The following is a 22,299-nucleotide window of genomic DNA, read 5'->3' on the forward strand; positions in this document are numbered from 1 at the left end:
TTACATTCCAAAGTAACTCTAGAAGAATGTCAGACAGGCGGCAATCCTGAGACCAGTGTAGGGGCCAAGCATGTACTGCTATCAGAACTTCAAAACAGAGTCCCTGCCAAGGAAGAGAAATTAGTCTCTGAGTTCTAGCAGTACCACAGGATAGAGAGAGGGACGACAAGAGCTTATAACAAAATGCTATTTAAACAAATAAGCAAACAAGCACTGTTTGATGTTACCTTGTCACCTAGTTCCTCTCAATAATTTTTAATGCATGGGTAGATGTTCTTGTTTTATACTTGAAATAATATTTTGAAACACGTTATTAAGCTTTTCTTTTTCATACTTCCTTATTTTTTGTTTTACCTTACTCCTCTTCAACTAGAGCTCTTCATTACATCTGGGGATTACTATTGTTATAATTAAAAAAGAAAGAGTCAGTAATCAGAGTTTGGCTTTAGATCCCAAAATTAGGTTCTTAAGATCAATTTCAGTAAGGACAAACTTGAATTTAGTTTTCAATTTCAAGAGCCAGGTGAGAGATTAAGATAGAGAAGGTTTTTGGTTTTGTGTTTTGTTTTTATTTTCACAGTCTATCCTTTAAATATCAAGAAACAAATTCTGGAAGGCTGAGAATAGAGTTTTTACCAAAAACTTATAAATATGAAGAATACAGGCGATGACAGGGGGCAGTTTTCAAGCCCCAGAAAGGAAACAAAAAAATAACAAAATCTTCCTTAGGTGTGGCATCTTAGACTGCTGGGCTGTAATAACAAAAATGGGCTGGTGGCTAAACAACAGCATCTAATTCTCACAGTTCTCAGGCTGGGAAGTTCGAGATCAAGGTGTCATCCAATTGAGTTCCTGGTGAGGACCTTCCTCCTGGTTTGCAGATGGTTGCCTTCTCTTTGTGTCCTCACATGGCCAAAGGAGAGACGAATTAAATTAAATATCTAGCATTTTATGAGTTTTTTGCATAACATTTTTATTCTTCTTACATTTTTATCCGTTAAGTTATGAGTAATGAAATATGTTATTAATTTTTTATAAATTTATTTTTTAATTTATGATTAGTAATCTTTTCATAAATTTTATAAAGCTGTTAAGCATTTTATTTCATTGACTATTTTGTTTTGACTTCCAAGCACACTTTTAAAATTAAAAATACAATAACATCAATACTGGTTTTTAGTTTTACATAAAATAAATACCAAAAGATTTGTGTCATAATTTCACTCCCTTATGAAAATCACTTCTCAGGAGGAATCACTCTATATTTCTCATTTTGAAAAAAAATATAATTAACTGAATCACAATAAAAAGAAAAATACCAACTGAGAAAAGACAAAAGATTGATAACTAAAGAAGAATATATAGTTTTGTTTTGACTTATTTTTCCCATTAATTAGGCTACCTTACAACTGTAAAAATATAAATATTAACTTATAGAAAACTGATAGCAATTCAAATTAATTTTGCCCAATAGCATTGCAAATGAATTTCATTCTGTGGATGAGTAAATGATTTCTGTGTAGCTAAAAAGGTTAAAACACAAGGTTTTAAAATTCAACTTAACAATGTTATTCTGGTATTTCAAATATATTTCTGCCTAACCAGTAGATATTTAAATTAGTATTAATATTCCTTTGGTTCCCTCATTAATTAACTAAGTCAATCTTTGACACTGCTAATTTTATATTTGTAGAAGAATCATGTTTTTAATTTTTTGAAAATTAAAATTTGATAAGCATTAAATTTGGTGAGCAAGCACAGTTTCAGAGAAATTAAAATCTGCGTTTTTACAAAATTAAATCACAATAAATGAATTAAAAACTCACCTCATTTGTTTCACAGGATTAGTCAACCAGCATGGGAGTTTCTACATTCAAGAGGTCAGTGTCTTTTCTATGCCATCCCTTAGTCTTATCTCACAAGAATGTCTAAATACTGGACACAATCTCATTAGCTGACCTCCCCCAAGAGATGTACAAAGATTTTTTACAATTTATGTGTGTCACAGATGTTTATTTTAGAAAAATGAATGGACTTGTAAAAAATAAGAAAATGACAGGCTTAAGAAATCCCCAAATTATTTCTGTCATCATCGTTTTGTTTTTTTCTAGAGTCCCCAACTTCCTTCTGACCTAGTGATAGGAAGTCCTATTAGACTGTTTACTTTTACATGAACTTTGAAATTCATAAAAGTTATCCCTAGACAAAGGGTGTGTGGTCATCTTTCTACAGGAAGTTCTTCTGTAAAAGCCCATGCTCTATAAAAGTCATCAGCATTGAACAGGGAGTGTCTGATCTGAGACTACCCAATCCTATACCACAATCACTTCTCCAGGGGCCCTGACATGGAACAGTTACAGGTGGGAGTGGATTTTCTCCCAACACGGCCAAAAGGTGAGAGCCCAGGTGGAGCCCTCTCGAGGTAGGAGTCCAGGAGAGCTGCCTCTCCTTCAGTTTCAGAGAATCAGCCTTGCATCACAACCTTGAAGCAAGGAAGTGTATTTTCCTCACTCTTATCAGAGTGACAAAAATCCTAAGGAAATAGCATCAATTAATATGAAAAAATTATCCTGCCAGAGCAAAATCAGGAATAAAGATCTGACAGACCTCGGCTTTCTTCAATTACATAAATGACGAGCAGCTAAGAAGTGAGACTCAGCCATCTCTCAACGTTAGGCCTTGAATGAAGGATTTGATCAAATTGGGTTTGTTTCTTTGAAAGGAAGTGACTTTGAATCCAGAAAAAGTGACTACTCAAAGTAGTTGCTCAAACCATAAGAAGTCATTTGGATGGCACTTGCACAGAAATGCTAACTCACTGGGTAGAATTCCATATATGTCTCTATGCAGCTTGGGAAATAAGGGAAGCTCATTCACAGATTTGGGTTTCCATAAACAAGATGACAGAGAAAAGGATGAGCAGTTGATGTTTTTCCATTTCACCCGGTGAACATTTCACTCTGGAAATTATCACCGGGTGAAGGTCTTCAGACTCGCCATAATTAGATTGTTTCTCCAGGAATGCAGCTTCGCCGGTGCTTGCTTAGTTACTGTTGACACTGCAGATGCAGGCTGCGCGGGGAAAACACGCTTCCCACAGAGCCCGAGACAATACCAAATATGTACCTGCTGCCCTGCCAGCTTCCAGTTCCAAAATGTCACATCCAAAGGGAAGTATTTCAGATACATCACTCTCATTCACCTCCTTCAACTTACCTTCATTAAAGTGAATAAAGGAAACACATGGAATAATCCTCTATAACTATTCAAACAGGATTCAGTCAATATTTACTGTTTCTGCTGGCTACATTTGATATGATGTTTGCTTCCTACTTTATTTCCCATGATCCATGAACCCTCTCTAGTAAGGGCAGTTAACATTGCAATTTCCTTGTTCTGAGATGTATGGCTAAAGATATTGATGTAGTTTTTCAATCACAGCAAATTTTGTAGGTCCATTAGCATCTCCATGGTCATCCAGAAGAGCGTTGTGTGTTTTCAATGCAATAGTAGGAATAGAACACCCTTAAGAGTCTTTGGAGCCCTGTTCTTTAACTGAAATGAGTGGCCAAGTAGGCATTAAGATTTTTAAAGAATCTTTCCTCTGTTTGAAATGTTTTATGAGCAACCATCTTAAATCCTTTTAAGGTATTAGCAAAGAGTGTAGCCATTCACCCTGGATTTGATCTTTTCCAGAAGCTATTTTCCAATTTAGTAATTGTTTTTAGAGAAATAAGTTTATTTCAAAACCACAGGTCCTGACTCTCTTATATTTAATGATTTATTCTTTAGCTCATCTACGCCCCCCCCCCTTCTTTCTCCTCACATTTTATTATAGACAGTGACATACAAAAAGATGGCATTTGGTGGCACTTGGAATATTCTGCCTGGAAATCCCTTAGCTAGATCATTGAGTTTATCAGGTACATTTCCTCTTTACCATACTACCACAGAGAGTTTGTCAAAACATCACCTGAGTTTTGACAAACTCTCTGCCTTCACCTAACTAGGGTCCCCTTTCCTTCCTTTTCAATAACATTTTTCTTTAAGGGTTGCTGACAGCCCCCTCAAGGTGTTTCAGGTTTCCACTAACACTCTACTTGAAGCCCTTTGCTTTCAGTCTCCTTCACACCATTCTGACCTCGTCCCACAGCACACAGTTCCAAAGCCATTGCCACAAGTTTAGGTTTTTGTTATGGCAACATTACACTCATAGGTACCAAAATTAGTAGCAATTGCCTATTGACACATACATAACCCCAAAATTTAGTGGCTTAAAGCAGTGGTCGGCACACTGCGGCTCGCGAGTGTGGCTCTTCCACAAAATACCAAGGCCTGGGCAAGTCTATTTTGAAGAAGTGGCATTAGAAGAAGTTTAAGTTTAAAAAATTTGGCTCTCAAAAGAAATTTCAATTGTTGTACTGTTGACATTTGGCTCTGTTGTCTCATGAGTTTGCCGACCATTGGCTTAAAGCAACAATAATTATTTATTTTGTTCATGAATCTGTAATTTAGGCAGGGCTTAGCAAGGACAACCTGTCTCATGGGATCATCTGGTGTAGCTTGACTGGCATCTGGAGAACCTGCATCAGGATAACCTACTCACATGGTTGGCAGTTGGATGCTGTTCATTGGCTGGGAGTTCAGCCAGGATCAAAGGCTAGAAGTTTCTGTTCTTCTCCACCTAGGCCTCTCCTTCCTAAGTACCGTCATTTGGCTTCCTGACAGTGTGGTGGCTCGGTTCTGAGATTAAGCAAGAGGAAAAAAAACAAATAGCAGTGCATGGCATTTCTATACCCTAACCTTGAGAATCATAGGTAATCACTTATACTACACCTTATTTTTGAAGTAGCCAAGAAGTTTCAACCAGTTGAAAGGGGACAGTATATAGATTCCAGCTCTTGAGGGGGAAGTCACAAGGTTTTATAAGAATATGTGGGCCTATCTTTGGAAAACAAAATCTGTTAAGCTAAGTAAAATAGGATTGCATAAAGAAATTAATATTTAGGGGAATATTTTTATCACTGATGGAGATGCAAAAAGAGAGTCTCAAAAACAATGGGGAGCCATTGGAAGTCTGAGCAATAGAGGAGAAGGGGTGATAGAACCATATTTGTCTGTAAAACAATCACTCTAACAATATGGGGGAATATGGACTTCAGATAGATTACTATAGAAGGAAGACCTCACTGGAAAATAGTGCCATAGCTGAGATAAGAAGTAAGAGACCCTGAACTAAGATATTAGCAGTGAAGATTATTAGATTTGAAGGAATTAAACTATCATGTCTTGGTGGAAAGCAGCAAGGTACCTGGCATAAAAAAGACAATAAAGTTTTGTTAAGCAGAACTGGAAGTCTGGTAAGACTCTTACTTAGCTATTTCAACAAGGGGGAAATGTGAAACATAATCTAAAATGGCTGTTTCAGATGACATAAGCTTTGCATATAATATTCCCTTGAAAGGAAAGAAATGACATGGCACAATCTGTAAGTGTATTTGTATGTACTTAAAATCTCTAAGTTAAAAAAAAAAACACACCTTAAATATATAAAACTGCTTACACATTTCTTCTCAAGGAGAAGTCAAATATATATTTTAAAAACTACCTAATCACCAAACCGGGGGCTTATTATGAATACTATGAAGTTTTTAATAGTTACTCTTATTGATCACCAACATCATTAATTAGAAGTCTTTTAATTTTTTTTTTTTACAGAAATAACTATGAAGTTTTGTACCAATAACTAAAAAAAATAAAATAAAAATAAATAGGTAGGCTGAAAAGAAGCCCCTTCAGTATATGGGATGTTTTTCTATCACTGTACCAGAATATGTTGGAGATGTCTAAATGTTCCTTGTTTAAAGAAGAAACCAGGAAGTTGGCAGTGGCCATCACCTCTTGCCTGTAATGAGATATCAAGGTCATGAAATACGGATGTCCGCACTTCCTGATCATCAGTCTGTAAGATACACAAATCGTGGTAAAGTGCTATTTCCTTAGCAACCATCATGACCCAGAGCTGTAAATTCTTCCCACTAGAGAGAAGATGCTGACCATCCCATTGTAGTGCCTTAAAATATTGTTAAACAGATTATTTGTAGTTTTTACCAGTTGAATATTTATTTAACTTTAGATTGTTTTTCAGAATTATATTAACTTGAAAATCATCTGGCTGATGCATATCAATTAGGTCTCTAATATTCTGCATGGAAGAACCCCTCATGTACATAGAGTACATTTTATTTGTAATACTTCAGTATTGATAATAAATTGACTTAATTTATTAGCCAGTTTTTCTTAACTTCTGTTAACCCATACGCCGCCAGTTCATAATATTTAAACAGGCTGTGCTTTCTGTAGTTTGTATTTCAAAGGAATATTTCTCCAATTGTAAAATTATGAAACTGAATAAAAACAACACACTCATTCATTCTAGGTTTTGAAGAAATAGAGATAAGAAAAGGAAAAGCAGAAAGGAAATGCTGAAATTGATGACACACTATAAAAGAAATATGTATTACTCTATGAGTACCTGTGGTTGGGATTTTTCCATTATAAAAATATTTCCTCACCAGAAGATTTCTATTCGGGCTGTTACTGATTTCCCCCACTGTCCTCTCCTTTTTCCCCTTTCTTTTTGTTGTTAATTGGAAAGTGTTAAGTACATTAAAGAAAGTTGCTTTGCTGCCAGCTTTGATATAATTCAGATGATCCATAAACCAAGACGCGTTGTAAATGGATGGTTATCAGTTTCTCTAATGTCCCACTTGTTGTTTTTATAAAGCCAAGCTCTTGGATTTCTAGGGAGATTGGGGGAATGGGAGGCAGGCATTTACCTATGAGTAGACACAAATCCAAAATCTTTGGAAATTAAGCTTATTTTAGAAAAATTGTGATATTTTGACTGTGGTTTATAACTCACACACATTTTTTTTTTTTTTTTTACCATGGATGAAGTTTTCTTCACAGCTGTTGTGCTTATTACAATTAATTTCTGTCAAAATGTATATTTAGATTTTAAAGAATTAAAACATCTCACAAGTTATGTGTTATTCCATTCATTCCCTTTCCCATGTGGGCATTTCAGGCAAAATGAGCCAAGCTATAATTCTTCTAGGAAATTATCCACTCAAAAAATGGTTTAGGATTACACCTGACACAACTGTGATATTATTTGTGTTCTGCTTTTGGCTTCTTATAGAGCAACTGAAAAATAACAAAAACAGCAATAATGAATTGCACCAAGATAAAAATCCTTGTGAATTGTAAAAAAAAAAAAAAAAAAAAACTTTACTCAAATGCTAGTAGAATGAGCAAATAGTAAAATAAGGTCATATAAATATTAACTTCTTCATTAGTGCTTTGTACACCACAGTTGTTCATTAAATATATGTTGAATGAATATAATTATAAAGAGGAAATCACTTGGAATCAACAGTTAAGAACAGCTGTGAAGATATATAAAAAAACTCTTGGGGATCCCCTTCAATATAAATGTATGAGATTTGGGAGAGAATATGCCTCAGCTGGTGATGGAAAAAGATTTCAAATGCCTATCATCACTAACGCAAACCCATATCTCCTCAAAGGCTGATGAGATCTGGGTAAATATTCCACTTGTATTCGAAGGCTTATATGAGTGAGCTTATTTTACATGTATCTCGGTAGGGTAATAGTGGTGTAACTATTCCGTGTTCCAACCAAACACAGAAACATTCTCAACTAAGATTTACCTGATGGTCCCTTGTGAGTAATTCAGCAATCTCTGCTGAGGCACAAGATTGTGATTCATGTTTGTGAATTGACTCATCAGATTGCATCTGCTTTGCAATGCCTCAAGGGAATTTTTTTTCCCCACCTTGGGATTGGAGAAATAATAAAAAGAATTGTATGTGTTGTACTGAAACAAAACATGAATTGTCTATGGATGGATTTACTAAACAATTAACTCAAGAACATGAATAACATATTACAGTGTGTTCAGCACAGGTATAACTCTTAAATCACTAATCTCTTCCCCAAAGGGATGGTAAGCAACTCCAAATACCAATGACGGAAACCAATTCCACTTCTTACTGCTGACCTCCTTCTACAGCGTCTTGAAAGCAAGTTCTCTCCTTAATGGTCTCATTCTCATATATATATATATATATATATATATATATATATATATATATATATATATATATATATAATTGATTTTTTTTGCAGAGAAGAAGAGAGAGGGATAGAGAGTTAGAAACATCGATGAGAGAGAATCATCGATCAGCTGACTCTTGCACACCCCTTACCAAGGTACATGCCCTTGACCGTGATTGAACCCAAGATCTTTCAGTCCACAGGCTGAAATCCACTGAGCCAAACCGGTTTTGGCTCATTCTCATTCTTGACTGGTTGACTCTAGAAGCACTCAGACTATCTTTACTCTTCTCAATGTCTAGTCAACACAGTCAAGAAAATACTTATTAACTGCTATGATGAACAGCAAGATAGCTCTTTGCTCAAGCTCTTATTGCTGCCACCACCTCTCTTGAACACTGTTCTCATGAGGACTTAGGTTGTTCCCCTGTGGTTGCCTTCCTATGTGCTATGCTTACTTTTGGTTTTTTTACTTTGAACTATGAGCTATAATGAAAAGCTCCCTGTAAGATGTCTCCTTAGTGATAAAATGTCCTTTTCTGCTTGAGAAATTTCTCCCTTCGAAGCATCAGACAGATAGTAAGACCTGCTATTCTAAATCCTTGCTATCAGAAGGAGACAATCTAATTCCTAAGTGTATTGATTCTTTCAGAGTTCTAACCAATGTACTTCATTTCCTTTTCTGAAAACATGCTGCTATTCATTCTTTCTTTATATATCCATCTTCCTAAGGGTGGGTATCCAGTAAAATTTAATAAGTGAGTGAATGGAGTGAGCAAATAGGCTAATCATTGTTCACAAAAGATTAGTCTCCATTGGGACATCCAAAAAGACACTCATGAGGAAATGGATTCTGATATTTGAGTAGTCAAGAGCATTAGCAAAGATCATCCAGAATAAACTCAGTTTGAGTTATATGTATCATGAAAGGAATGATTTTTAGAACCTAAGTTGTCTACAGCTTGCATATCCTACATAATAAAAGAGTAATATGCAAATTGACCATTACTTCAACACACAAGATGGGTTGCCCCCATGTGGACACAAGATGACCGCCACAAGATGGCTAGCAGGGGAGGGCAGTTATGGGCCATCAGACCAGCAGGGGAGGGCAGTTGGGAGAGACCAGGCCTGCAAGGAAGGGCAGTTGGGGGTGATCAGGCATGCAGGAGAGGGCATGCCTGATCAGAGTGACCAGACCTGCATTGGAGCAGTTAGGCATCAATCTGGCTGTCAGGGGAGTGGTTAGGGGGTGATCAGGTTGGCAGGCAGAAGTGGTTAGGGACAATCAGGCAGGCAGGCACGTGAGTGGTTGGGAACCATCAGTCCTGGATTGTGAGAGGGATGTCCAACTGCCCATTCAGTGGGATCGGGCCTAAACAGGCAGTCAGACATCCTTCAAGGGGTCCCAAATTGGAGAGGGTGCAGGCTGGGCTGAGGGACCTCACCTTTCCCCCCACCCCCATGCACAAATTTTGTGCACCGGGCCTCTAGTATTGTGCTAAGAGCCTGCATGAAGAAGGCATAGAAGAAAAAGGATTTTTTGATGGTGATTTGGAAATTGGGGGTTGCTGTGAATGATGAGATATACCGTTGTCAATAATGGCAGCTTCTCAGACTTGAAGTACATATTGTTCCTCTAAGAATATTCTGTTGAATTTCAGTAACATTTAAATGATGCATTATGTCAGTTGAGATTTATTCATCTGGCCATCTTCAACTTTTTTTTAAGACTATATTTTTAGAACAGTGTTAGGTTTATGACACCAGTTTTTAAAAAGGAAAATAATAATGCATGTAAAATAACGAAAAGTATGTTTAGGGGATTCTTGAAGATAAATATTGCCCAGGCCCCTCACCTGTCCAAATGGAAGTGGTGCTAGTAGAATAATAGCCCAAACTGAAGAAGCATAGGGGTTTTTTGTTTGTTTGTTTTCTATTTTCCTTCCTGGAAAGGAAGAATTTATAGCAGCTTTAGGAAGTGGGAAGAGTAAACATTGTATCTTTTAAACCTAAGGATCTAAATTTTGTAGTGTTTTTATATATATATATATAAATATATATAACTGTTGGAATCAGGTATAACTATTGAAAGCATTTCATTAGCACTTATTCTGGCTGCACTCTAAATATATAAAGTTGTCATATCTAATTAATAGCTCCTCTCATACAGTTTTTAAATTTATATTTGTTACTATTAAGGCAGGCCTTTTACCTTGTTTTCTTTGTTCTTATTATCACAGCTGATGCATTGGTACTGGAATAATAGCTTGCATACAAAGTGTCAAGGTGCTCAGCAGGGAATCAGAAATGTAACTACTTGAACCCCATCATTTCCACTTCCCATTCTTTAAGACTTGACTCAACCCACATCTCCTTGGTAAAGCCTTCTCTGACCATCCAAAGTCTTTCAAATTCTTTTTATTCTTTTTCTGCATACTTTTCACTTGGCGCTTCTGAAGTTACCCACAAATAAAACAATGCCTTGTTCCTCTACTTAGTTCATAGACCCTCTCTTATTCATTCCCCCACCCCCAGAGGAGAGTGTGAACACAGTCCCCATTAACACAAATTATGCCGTCGAGTAGGCCAGGTTTGGGGAAATCACAGGGGTCAGCACATCCCAAGGGCAAGGGATAAGCCTCCGCCTGGAAAAGCCACCTTCCTGATCATGGCATCTCCCCTGACAAGCAAGCATGGATCTCACTCATTTATACATAGCAGCCTGCAGGTGGCTTGAATATAGTATAATAGCTTTCAATGGTTCAAGTACACAAAGGTTTAAAATGGGGAGAGGGAAGATGAAACTAGTAGTGCTGAGTTTCATTTTATTTGTATACTATTGTGATTTGCCCACTAGCTCAGCCTATTATTGTAACTGTTACGTCTCTAATTTTTGATTAGCAAATTCTGGGTATTTTGTATTATCAGAAATGAACTAAATATGGCTACAAAGCTGAGTAGTAAAAATCACTGATATAGTATATTGCTATTAATATGGGGTATTTGGTTTTTACTTATCCTTATTAAAAATCAACTAAATCGCTGAGTAATTTTATCAAAGAATAAGGGAACGCTTTAATGTTTTTTGTGTAGTTGAACAGTACATTTTACAGAAACATTTTATTTTGCCTCAGATGGCAATCATTAGGACCACAGAACTAGATGAGACCAAAAACCCCCCGTGTGTATCTTTCTCCGGGGTGGTCTAGTCTAAACTGCATTTCAACTTCTTCCGGAAAGGAGAATATTAACCTATTAAGTTATATGTTGCAATTCTTTTGGGCTTCATTCATCACTCACCAAACCTAATCCAATTTCTTCGAGTTGCAGTTCCAGAAAATAAACCACTTAAAAACATGTTAGGCAAAATAAATACTTTATTGTTTTAAAATTTTTTTCTTTTTCTTTTTTTCCTTTTTAGAAATCAGCCTTTGTGTGATAATTCAAACATTGATAAACCTTTTAGATAGTTTTTCAAAGAATATTGTTAACATCTCGACCACTTTTGATTAAAATTCCACACAAAGAAATAGACTAGCAATTGAAAATTATAAATGCCAAGGGAATATTTCTAGTAACATTGGTTGTTACCTTACATATTTATTAACACATACATAACCACAATAGGAAGCCATCTTCCTCTCCCCACCCCCCCACCCCCAAAACCAAGTTTTCAATGGTTAAACTGAACTAAAACCATCTACTGTAAGGAGAACAAATCTAAATTACTTCCATTTTGAAAAACAAAAACAAAAACAGCTTATTTATTTCTACCCATTCAAGTCATAGGCCCTGTTACTTTTGAAAATTCTCTATTTAGTCGAAAAGACAGAAGAATAAACATCTCCTTACAATTAAGAAGTCTGGACAATGCAAAGAGTACATAGTGTTTAATATAAGACACATTTCCAAAAGAAAAATACTAGATAAGCTATAATAGAGTTACATTTGTCTTAGGTAAAGTAACAATGCTTACAGTGTAAGAACAATAAGTAGTTGCAGGAAACCTCATATGAGAATTCTATCTTACTGCTATTAGTAACTTCCTCAAGAACTAAGAGCAAACTTTCACAACAGAACAAATTTTCTTCTTGGAAGAGATACTAATGAACAGCAGTAGAGGGAAAATCATTGGTTGTTTCAAGCTCTCAAAACACAAATCAGTTATTATTGCACAGTAAATACCTCATAGAGGTCAGTGTTTAAGGAAGCTAGTCTACAGTAATATGTTATTTATATGTTGGTTAAATCTGGAAGTTTTCAAGTTTTAAAATTAGTTCTACATAGGGAATCCACTTGAAAATATTGACATACAAATAAATATTAGGCTTTTTGAATAGCTACAGTTTAGGAGAGAAATAAAGTCAGCAAAGTTGCCTAAGTTTCTATGTATGTTGTTTTTAAAAAAGATATGCACAGAATAAACATTGTACACTGTATACAGCAGCCCAGCTCAGCAGCAAGTATCTTCTGAAGCACAAATAACACCTCCACCAGTGTATACCATAACTCCAACATTTCTCAGCTAATATGATCCATGCCAACCCTGGGAAAGAAAAAGAGAGCATCAAAATCTTTCAAATATTATTACTAAGAGGTTATTTAAAAGTGAAATGAGAATGTGTGATCTCTATACATCTTCCTGAGAGCTAGTTCTTTTATCCCTGGCTTTGAAAAAGACCCTGTTAGCTGAGACCGGTTTGGCTCAGTGGATAGAGGTCAGCCTGCAGACTGAAAGGTCCCAGGTTAGATTCTGGCCAAGGGCATGTACCTTGGTTGCGGGCACATCCCCGGTGGGGGGGGTGCAAGAGGCAGCTGATCGATGGTTCTCTCTCATTGATGTTTCTAACTCTCTATCCCTTTCTCTTCCTCTCTGTAAAAAATCAATAAAAAATATTTAAAAAAAAAGACCCTGTTAGTTATTTTATGAAATAGTTTATAGAACTATTTTTCTTATTTTCTTCAGCTAAAAGTTATTTTTATATTATATACTTAAATTTTATATTATAAATATTTATATATATTTTTTCAAATTATATATTTGTTTCTCACATTCTACTGAATGAATATTTTTAGTTCTGGCATTATTCTACTGAATTGAATTATTGATTTTAGCATTTGAGTATTACTATTAATATGTATTTTATAAAATGTAACTAAAGTTATGAGACAAAATTAAAGTTCTTCCTTTTAATATTTAAAACATATATATAATGCTATATATTAAGACATGACTAGATATGGAACTATGGGAAACACTTCTTTAAAAGGCAAAAATTGAGAAAAATACTAAGAATTTGTGATTCTTTTTAAAAAACATATTTTATTGATTTTTTTTTTTTTTTTTACAGAGAGGAAGGGAGAGGGATAGAGTTAGAAACATCATCAATGGAAGAGAAACATCGATCCCTGCTCACCCCCTACTGGGGCTGTGCCCACAACCAAGGTACATGCCCTTGACCGGAATCGAATCTGGGACCCTTCAGTCTGCAGGCCGATGCTCTATCCACTGAGCCAAACCAGTTAGGGCTTATGATTAATTCTTAAAATTGTGGTCCATAAATTGTATATCTAAAAAACCATTAGAACCAATGCAGTTAAAATAAGACTCAGGTTTGAAGGTCCTGATTTCCCCAATTTCAGAATTTGTTTACTATAATTAATTTTCAGTAAAATGATATAATACAGGATGGGGTGAAAGTAGGTTTACAGTTGTGAGTGTGGTAAACACAGAGGTAAATCTTGTATTATTTTCTGTATGAACAATTGTAAAGTTACTTCTGTCCCACTCTGAATAACAATTCCTTGGAGGTTAGTATTATAAGATTTTGACTACATTTCAAAAGGGGCTGTATGGGGCTTTTACATTGTAGGAAAATATAGTACACACATTCTAAAAATTAAAACTTCTTAGAGAAGCAGACCTGTGTACTAAGAAAACAAAGCATTAAAAACTACTTTACATTTACCTAAACAAAGAACATCAGTAAATTTACCTATTAATCCCATTTAATGACTATCTTGCTTAGAATTTGATGCTTTACTTGAAGACACTGCTGCCAGAAGTCCACTCACAATTTCCCGTCTGATTTCCCCAACAATAGACTCTTTAATCTAGAATAGAAACAAAGGAAAATAAGAATTTGGCAACGTAACTATCATCCATTTTTTGTTTTCAAAAAAACATAAATAGCATTTCATTTCTGTAATCGACTAAACCATAAGGAAAGTGGCAACCTTCATGTGAAATTCGATGAATACGGAGGGAGCCGGCAATCACATTCATCTCCCCTCTAACTCAGACCCGACTCCTAGGTCTGGTCGGTCCAAAATTCAGACAACTACATTACAAAATATCACGTTTCTTAAGTTGAGAACATTAAAAAGTTATATTCTTTTATATATTAAAAACTGTCTTTTAAATGATTTGCTTCACGACACAAGATAACCTGGAAGAAGTAATCACTGTTAGATTTCATTTTTATGTTCCTGATTAGTGTCCACCTTTGTATCGTAGTCAGCAGGAAGCTCAAGTGTTCTCATTGTTATGAAAGTCCATTAATGGCAAAACAATAGACAAGTATATGGTCTGAAAGTGGAGTAATATTGTTATATATTGTTCTAAATGTAACATGCATATTTTAAGTGGAAAGAAGTGATCATGTAGCACAGATTACTTTAAAACATGAAAATAAATGACCATAAACTCTAAAAAATAATTTTTCTTCTTTAGTTGTACGGTATGTTTGTCAACTGTCTAAAACTTTAGCTTCAAAAAAAGATATACATCTCTTTTATTAGTGGAAAGTGCAAATAAAAGTATGACAATGACAATTTCATCAAGGTTTTCTTCTCCAGATGCCTAAACACTACACATGCCTATCCGTGCCTTTTTCTCTCTTATGATATACCATCTCCTCCAAACAGCCCTCTGGAAAGACTCTAACTGTGCATTTCCTGAAGTAAACTGATAATGCCTTCCTAAATTAGCACTGGAGACACTCTCACCCAGCTTTTAAAAATTCTACATTTCCACAGTTTCCTGTGAGGCTGATCTATTTCCTAAAATGTTTCTAAGTACATCCTGAACTCATTCCAATTGAAGTCTTTCCAAAAATAGCTCTGAATTAATCTGTCATGCAAAACTGGTACAGCTCGGCCAGTGTGGCTCAGGAGTGGTTGGTGGTAAGGGCAAATGCCTAGATTGTGGGCCCAGTAGGGGGTGTGCAGGAGGCAGCCAAACAATGATTCTCCTTCACTGATGGTTCTATCTCTCTCCCTCTCCCTTTCTCTCTGAAATATAGATAAACCTGGTACATGCACAATACATGGATTTATACACAAGTATACATAGGAACAAATGCTCCATAGCTATCAACCATCTTCACAGGAATATATCCAAATAAATATGAGCTTCTCATTCTATTTTCTACCAATATTTTAAACTTTAAACATCACCAAAAGTTTTTGAAGTTCGTATCATCTCATATTCATTTTTTTTTAAACAGATACATGTAAGACACAAATATTATGAAAACCAGAATCTCTTAACCACACTATGCAAGCCCAAACACAATGTGTGCTGAATCAAAACCACTGCACACCTGTATTTACAGGAGACAATGAGCAGCAGAGTCTTCCCAGTTCCCTTGTCTGATGCCATGACGCCATTTTATTAAGTCTTGTCTTTCTTCAGCATTCAAAAGACAAACTTGTCAAAGAGTATTATTTACAAACCAAAAAAGTGTGCCAGGGTATCTGGGGAGTATAGGCATTACTGGAGTAAAGCATAAAAGTCCCCATCATCAAGGATATCATTATCAAGATGGGCACACAATCAATACTGTTTCCTAAAATAGACAAGGAAAAGTAATTTGTTCATTCACTAATGACATAAGAATAGAACAAATTGTGAAAAATGAGAGGCCACTTTGGGCTAGGAGAAGAGAAAATAAATAAAAATAAATAAAAAACACCTCAGAGAATGACGGACTTTAATGGAGCAGGTCATGAAAAAGGAAAGGTGGTTTCAGAAGACAGAACAGAAAATTGTAGCAAGAGCACCCTGGATAAGAGGGTGCAAGCCAAAAGGAGCCTGGCTGACAAGCTAGTTCCTGCGAGGGAGTGAAAATTGGGAAATTAGAACAGAAAGGGTGAGGTCAAATGGAAAGTGTTTATTTATTGTGAGCAGGGTTGGGCCTCATTTATCAATGTATCCTGGCATAAAATAAGTGCTCAATAAATGTTTGAATGAATCAATGACAGAGTGAGAGTCAGAGGGAGAGAGACCGGGAAAGAGCCCAAGAGTAGAGACCATATATCACACACAAAAGGAAACAGGAAGTAGGGAAAAAAGGGACTACAGACTAGCACTGAAAAGAATCAAATACCTTTAACAATTTATTGAAAGAATTGATGTACAGACAAATAAGTTCTTTCTAAAATCCTCCATGCTACAGAGAGGTTGGAAGGGCTAGGAGTGAGAAAACGCTGGGATGAGTGGTCAAGTTGCTTTTATGAGCACAATTTCCAAAAAGTGGGACAGGCTGAAGCCAGGTTACTGGAGATTAAGAAAGGCAAGCTTCCTGGCTCATACACACACCGACAGCCAGTCTGACGTGCGGGGCAACGCATCCATCCAACACGCATCTTCTGCGTGCGAACTTCGTGGCAGACATCCTATCCAGAGATCACTAACACACTTTATAATAGTAAGAACACAGTCAAGTTGGGGATTTACCAAAATACACGTTTAAAGTGTGTCAGGTGAACTGTAGTGAAGACAGTAAAAGGGATGAGCCAAGCCTAGGAACTTGAATAAACCAAGAACAACTCTCTGAACACAAAGCAACCTGTGTTTACACTTTTGACGTGTTTAGTTCTGTTGCGTTTGCTAGTGTGGGCACATGTTCACTCATTCTGTTCAGTAATCTTATTCATTTGTTTACTTCAAAGAAAAGCAAATGAACAGCTTCAGGCTGCTGACTACATACATCATGGACCACCAGGGAAAATGCCCGAGAGTGTCCTTTCCCCCCACCACAACACACACAACCTGTACAGGTTAGGGGCATCTTCAATGTGACAAAAGCTTCGTTACTGAATGAGAGTATGAAACATGTGTTTGAAAGGACTTCCTATCCTGTCCTTCCAAAGAAGAATTCCACTGCACTAACACATTATAAGTAATGAAAGCACTCGTTCTAAAAACTTCAGATATGGCGAAACGATGGAAACAAAGGCCTGACAGACATCATTGTTTTCATGCACCCAAGAGTGCAGTAAGAAAACTTCCCTGAAAGTGTCTGCCAAACATGCTTAATCCTCGTCGGCAAAACTGTTCAGCACAAGCTTAAAGCTTGTTTCCTGAATAGTGGCTTTGTTAATGGGTTAGGGGCCCAGAATTTACTGGAAGACAGAATCTCACTTAACTTTCTTGGTACCTAAAACAATAAGCTTTTTAAAAAAAATTGGAATTCAGTGCCGAGTGTCTTTAGGTGAAAAGTGTATGGATTTGAAATTAAAGTGCTTCAAAATAGTTTTCCTTTTTAAAGTAGTTTATTGATATTTAGAGAGACAGGGAAGGAGACAAAAGAAACATCAGGGTCTGAGTGTAACATTGACTGGGAATGGCTGCCTCCTGCTCACACCCCACCAGGCCTCAAGCCCAAAACCTGGGCACCTGCCCTGACCAGGAATCCAAGTAGCAGCCTTTGGGGCATGGGATGATGCCCAAACAATGGAGCCTACGGGCCAGGGCAGCTTAATTTTCTTAAATACACCAATACTCCTCTTTCACACTGTTTGATCTATACATTTTGTTTAGTGGTTGCTTTTTTTTTTTTTTTTTTTTTTTGTAGACAGTAAGCAGATAAATGTTAAGCCCAATTTCCTCCAAACATGCCAAATTCTGACTTAGGGAGTGTCTAAGTAACAGTTTTAATAACAAATTCTGAGTAGTTTTGAAGCATTTGCCTTGCATGTCAGTTTAAATATCTTCAAATTATAAAATCTACATTTACATTACATGGGAGATTCTTATAGATGCCTAAGTAATTCTCTAGAACCAAGAGAACACCACCAACTTCCTACATGCTATATTCTATGTCAAAGATCAATGCTCCCGTCTAGGAATCACTTACTCCTTATATACAGCACATATCAGGCCATCCATTAATAACTTTTAAAATGAGGGCCCAAAAGTGCAGTAAGGGAGTATTTGTAACAAATTAGAAATATAAAGGAAAATTTTCAAACCAAAACAAGCTAAAGGGAGCAAAAGTATCACATTTCTAAGGTGGAAAAAAAGTATCTTAAAACTTCCTTAGTTAACAAATAATAGTGTGAAGAAAAACAATTACTTAATTTCACTCAAAAATTGATCTTTGATATGAAACATACAAATAATAATAGGTCATACCTGAGAAAGTTGCACACATAGAGCTTGATAAACACTAGTTGGCCACAACCAACTTATAAAAATAACTACATCTGTAAGACAAATAACTTTATAGAATTAAGATTTTTCAAACTTTAATATATCATGTCAGGAAAATAAAGTATATACATCCAGTCTCTCCTGCTATAATGCTTGTTCTGAAAATGTGCATTTGTCTCAAACATGACTGAATTAGGAAACAACTTGATCTCCCTTTTTTTGTTTGTTGTTGCTTTTTAAATATATTTTCATTGATTTCAAAGAGGAAGGGAGAGGAAGAGGGATAGAAACATCAACGATGAGAATTATTGAATGGCTGCCTCCTACAACTCCCCTATAGGGGATTGAGCCCTTAACCTAGGCATGTGCCCTTGACTGGAATCAAACCCAGGACACCCTTCAGTCTGCATGCAGATGCTCTAACCACTAATCAAAACTAGGGCTTCTTTTTAAAAAAATATATACAATTCTTTCTTTCTACCTGATCCTAGTGCCAAAAACAGGTATTCTATTAATTTTCTAAATTAACATTTGACCTCTGACTACTCAACTTCCTAATTTTCTTGTGGTCCTTTTGGTTACTAGAACCATGGTTAATCAGGTTTGACCACTGTCATCCTTCAGGATAAACCTTTTCATTCTGTATTTTTGTCTTTGAGCAACTCATATAATTTCTATATTTCTCCACCCATTAAACCAAACAGACCAAATTAATTATACTTATTAAAGTCACAACACCACCTTCCCATGTAAGTTGACATTATAAAAATGACATAATATCCTGGAAGAGACCTAAATTGTAATCTCCCATTTTACAAATGCAGAAACAGTCTAAAGAGCACGTCACATGTTTATCTATTTCAAACTCTAAACGTACCTTCTTCCCCAGAGTGAATAATACAGAATTGCAATTATTCCACACTGTAGTATGGGATTTATAGAAATGCCATTTCAAATATTAAAAAAATATTGTAATCAATATAAGATGGACCAAAGAGAAGGTTAATTTAAAAGCTCTATGAAAATTACTGAATACAGTGAGTCAAAGGAATATCTTAGAAATAATGTTTAAACAAAACATCCTCCAACATATACCACAAAATAAATTAAGCATGGGTTTTACTCACCTCCCGTATGACTTGCTGCAATTCATCTTGCTCTACATTTTTATGCATTTCCTCAGCAGCTGGCATCAATGGGACTTTTCCATACCCTTCTTCCACGTCGGATTTAGGTCCTACAGCCTCTAAGTGTTCTTCAGCTGCGCCCACGTCCTCAGAACTTTCCCCCTCTGGAGGCGAATGCACAGAGCCTGTTCTAGAAGGCGCAGTTGGCGTCAGGGCCACGGATGCGCGGAACACTTTCTTGCTTGGTGCCCGATGAGCCTTGGGTTTGCGCGCTGAGTCACCAGAAGGCCCTCCAGTTCTTCGATTAGGATGAAAGGGACTAGAACACGCAGAAGAGGACTCTGACGTTGCTTGGGAGAAAACAGATTCTGAGCTTTCTCCAGGAGGGATGTCAAATCTCATTTCTCCAAGTCCCAGGCCCAATTCAGACTTAAGGTATGACTGTTCCCGCATCAGTTCAGTGACCTGGAGATCAGAAAAATTATAATTATCCTCTCTTGAAATTAAGATCACTGGTTAAAAAAACTAAAGTCCTGGCTATATTGCCTAAAGTCACTTAACTTGTAAGGCATGATTCTTCTAAAGCATTCATTCAGTAACTACCGTATTTTTCGGACCATAAGACGCACCAGTTTTTAGAGAAGGGAAATGAAGAAAAAAGATTCTGAAACAAATAGTGTCCTAAAATATTTTATGTGCATTAAAACCCAACATCACAGTCATAAACACATGTAATCAACCCTGTAAAGTAAACAGCAGCATTTAGAACCATTTTAGAGCCGGGCAAGCACACAGAGACCACACAGAGCCGGGCAAGTAAAAAAACTTTTTTTTTAAAGTATATGTGTAGGCTATATTTGGACCATAAGACGCAGGGACTTTTTCCCCCCACTTCTGGGGGGGAAAAAGTGCGTCTTATGGTCCGAAAAATACGGTACTTAATTTCATTTGCAACAATAGCAAAGAAAATTTAAATTCTTAGTGAGATCAGGCCATAAAATGTGTAACTAGAACAACTAGTGGGATGAAATTTTACTTGTCACCATATGGTTGTCCAAATGACTTACGAGAAAGAGTAACTAGTGAAAAGCAAAATCGCTAAACTAATTTGTTTAATGTGGGTTAAAAATCAGACTTTTGCTCAAAAAGTAGTCTCCTTAGAGATCCAATTACCGAAAGGACATGGAATCAGACTGTAAAAGAACAATTACCCTGGAGTATAAATTAAACGTTTTTATAATGCATTATCTCCTGTAGGCCACAAAGATAAATCCCGTTATGCAATTAACTGGCTTCCTAGTGGGCTAAGGTAGCAAGGGACTTCCAGAAGTCCCAAACTCCCTTCCAATCAATTTAAATAACTCATCAAATTCTGAGTTTAGAAAGTATTTCATCTGCACTAGGAAAGTTGTGTGTTTTTGAAATGTTCTATCATTCCCTCCCCTATGATTTAAAAGGAAAGAGGCTTACTGGTTCCATTACATTCAATGGAGAAGGGCAAGACAAGTTATCAGCACTTCTACTGCCACACATCCCCTGAAAAAGTAAGAAAAATATATATATTTACATGTGTTTTTTCCCCCCAAACTGCAACTGTTTTATAATAAAGTAAATTAGCTAATTATTACTCTAATGCATTCCTTTATGTCACCTTCAAATGTCATGGGAACCTATAAAAGGTGCTACTGCGATTGAAAGTGCATACATCACAGTTTCACCAACACACATTTCTAGAATAAATCAAAACCTTTTATAGAAAAAAGATAGTCATCATTGATATAGAATATTCTTAGCCTATGCTACTTATTCATATGTGTACATACACATTCCTATTCTATTGATTTTACCATATGTGCACATACGTGCGTGTGTGTGTGTGTGTGTGTATGGTAATCATCCACTTTTTTATAATAAATCAAGTATGTTGTTCCGGTAACAGAAAAGTTCACTACTTCAGCATTTCAAAGCAATATTTTCTACAACTGCAAAGGTATCAGCAAAAATAAGACTACAACTTTTGAAGTTCAAATTTGATAAAAAGAAACATGGGAAGTATAAAGAGTGGTACTTTTATAAATATAAAGTGTTTCTTTTAATTCTCTTTGTTGTATATATTTTTTGCCTTTACAAAGAATTCATGTGATTTCTTAAAAAAAAACACACAAAGAATTGCCAAAACCGCTTTGGCTCAGTGGATAGAGCGCCGGGACTGAAAGGTCCCAGGTTCAAGGGCATGTATCGGTTGCGGGCACATCCCCAGTGCGGGGTGTGCAAGAGACAACTGATTGATGACTCTCTCTCATTGATGTTTCTAACTCTCTATCCCTCTCCATTCCTTTCTGTAAAAAATCAATAAAATATATTAAAAAAATATATATACACACACACAAAGAATAGAAAAGTATCCAAAATAAAGGAAAAGCTTAAAGAAAGTAGTTATTCAAAGACATGAAAGGAAGAAAAAAAACTGAGTGGAATATATATGTGTTCTTTTACAATCACATGCTAAATGTCAGAGATTAACCACTATCACTTTCCTTTAAAACCCCTAAACTTTTCTATTGCTGCTTATTTTCTATTATTAAAAAT

The 22,299-nt window shown here is 36.1% G+C and overlaps 1 protein-coding gene, 1 long non-coding RNA gene and 1 other non-coding gene across 11 annotated transcripts in view; all 3 read right to left on the bottom strand.

The window, feature by feature from the left end:
* Positions 1–534: 534 nt before the first annotated feature.
* On the bottom strand, positions 535–10,159 carry LOC118709011. Of its 4 annotated transcripts, none has more exons than XR_004984802.2 (3): positions 10,002–10,159; positions 4,607–4,743; positions 535–903 (listed from the first exon to the last, which is right to left on the bottom strand). It is a non-coding gene; the product is annotated as an uncharacterized LOC118709011 (long non-coding RNA). The 4 variants fall into 4 exon arrangements; XR_006740500.1 differs by lacking the exon at positions 10,002–10,159 and adding an exon at positions 1,827–1,867 and having other exon boundaries at positions 4,607–6,431; XR_004984800.2 differs by lacking the exon at positions 10,002–10,159 and having other exon boundaries at positions 4,607–6,431.
* Positions 10,160–10,678: 519 nt separating this feature from the next.
* LOC118710060 lies at positions 10,679–10,840 on the bottom strand. The gene has a single exon (XR_004985280.1). It is a non-coding gene; the product is annotated as a U1 spliceosomal RNA (small nuclear RNA).
* A 1,180-nt stretch (positions 10,841–12,020) lies between these two features.
* The window catches only part of ITPRID2 (ITPR interacting domain containing 2), a 37,077-nt gene continuing 26,798 nt past the window's right edge, over positions 12,021–22,299 (bottom strand). For 3 of the 6 annotated variants that reach the window (XM_036420707.2, XM_036420706.2, XM_045575626.1), the window contains 4 exons: positions 21,181–21,246; positions 19,711–20,175; positions 14,142–14,259; positions 12,021–12,690 (listed from right to left, as the gene is read on the bottom strand). In XM_036420707.2, coding sequence (XP_036276600.1) covers positions 14,155–14,259; positions 19,711–20,175; positions 21,181–21,246 — 636 coding nt within the window. In that variant the 3' untranslated portion in view covers positions 12,021–12,690; positions 14,142–14,154. The remainder of the gene's footprint in view (positions 12,691–14,141; positions 14,260–19,710; positions 20,176–21,180; positions 21,247–22,299) is intronic. The other 3 variants (XM_036420708.2, XM_045575625.1, XM_036420709.2) reach the window with 3 other exon arrangements.

Source organism: Pipistrellus kuhlii, unplaced genomic scaffold, assembly GCF_014108245.1.
Source record: "Pipistrellus kuhlii isolate mPipKuh1 unplaced genomic scaffold, mPipKuh1.p scaffold_m20_p_7, whole genome shotgun sequence".
Classification (NCBI taxonomy): Eukaryota; Metazoa; Chordata; class Mammalia; order Chiroptera; family Vespertilionidae; genus Pipistrellus; species Pipistrellus kuhlii.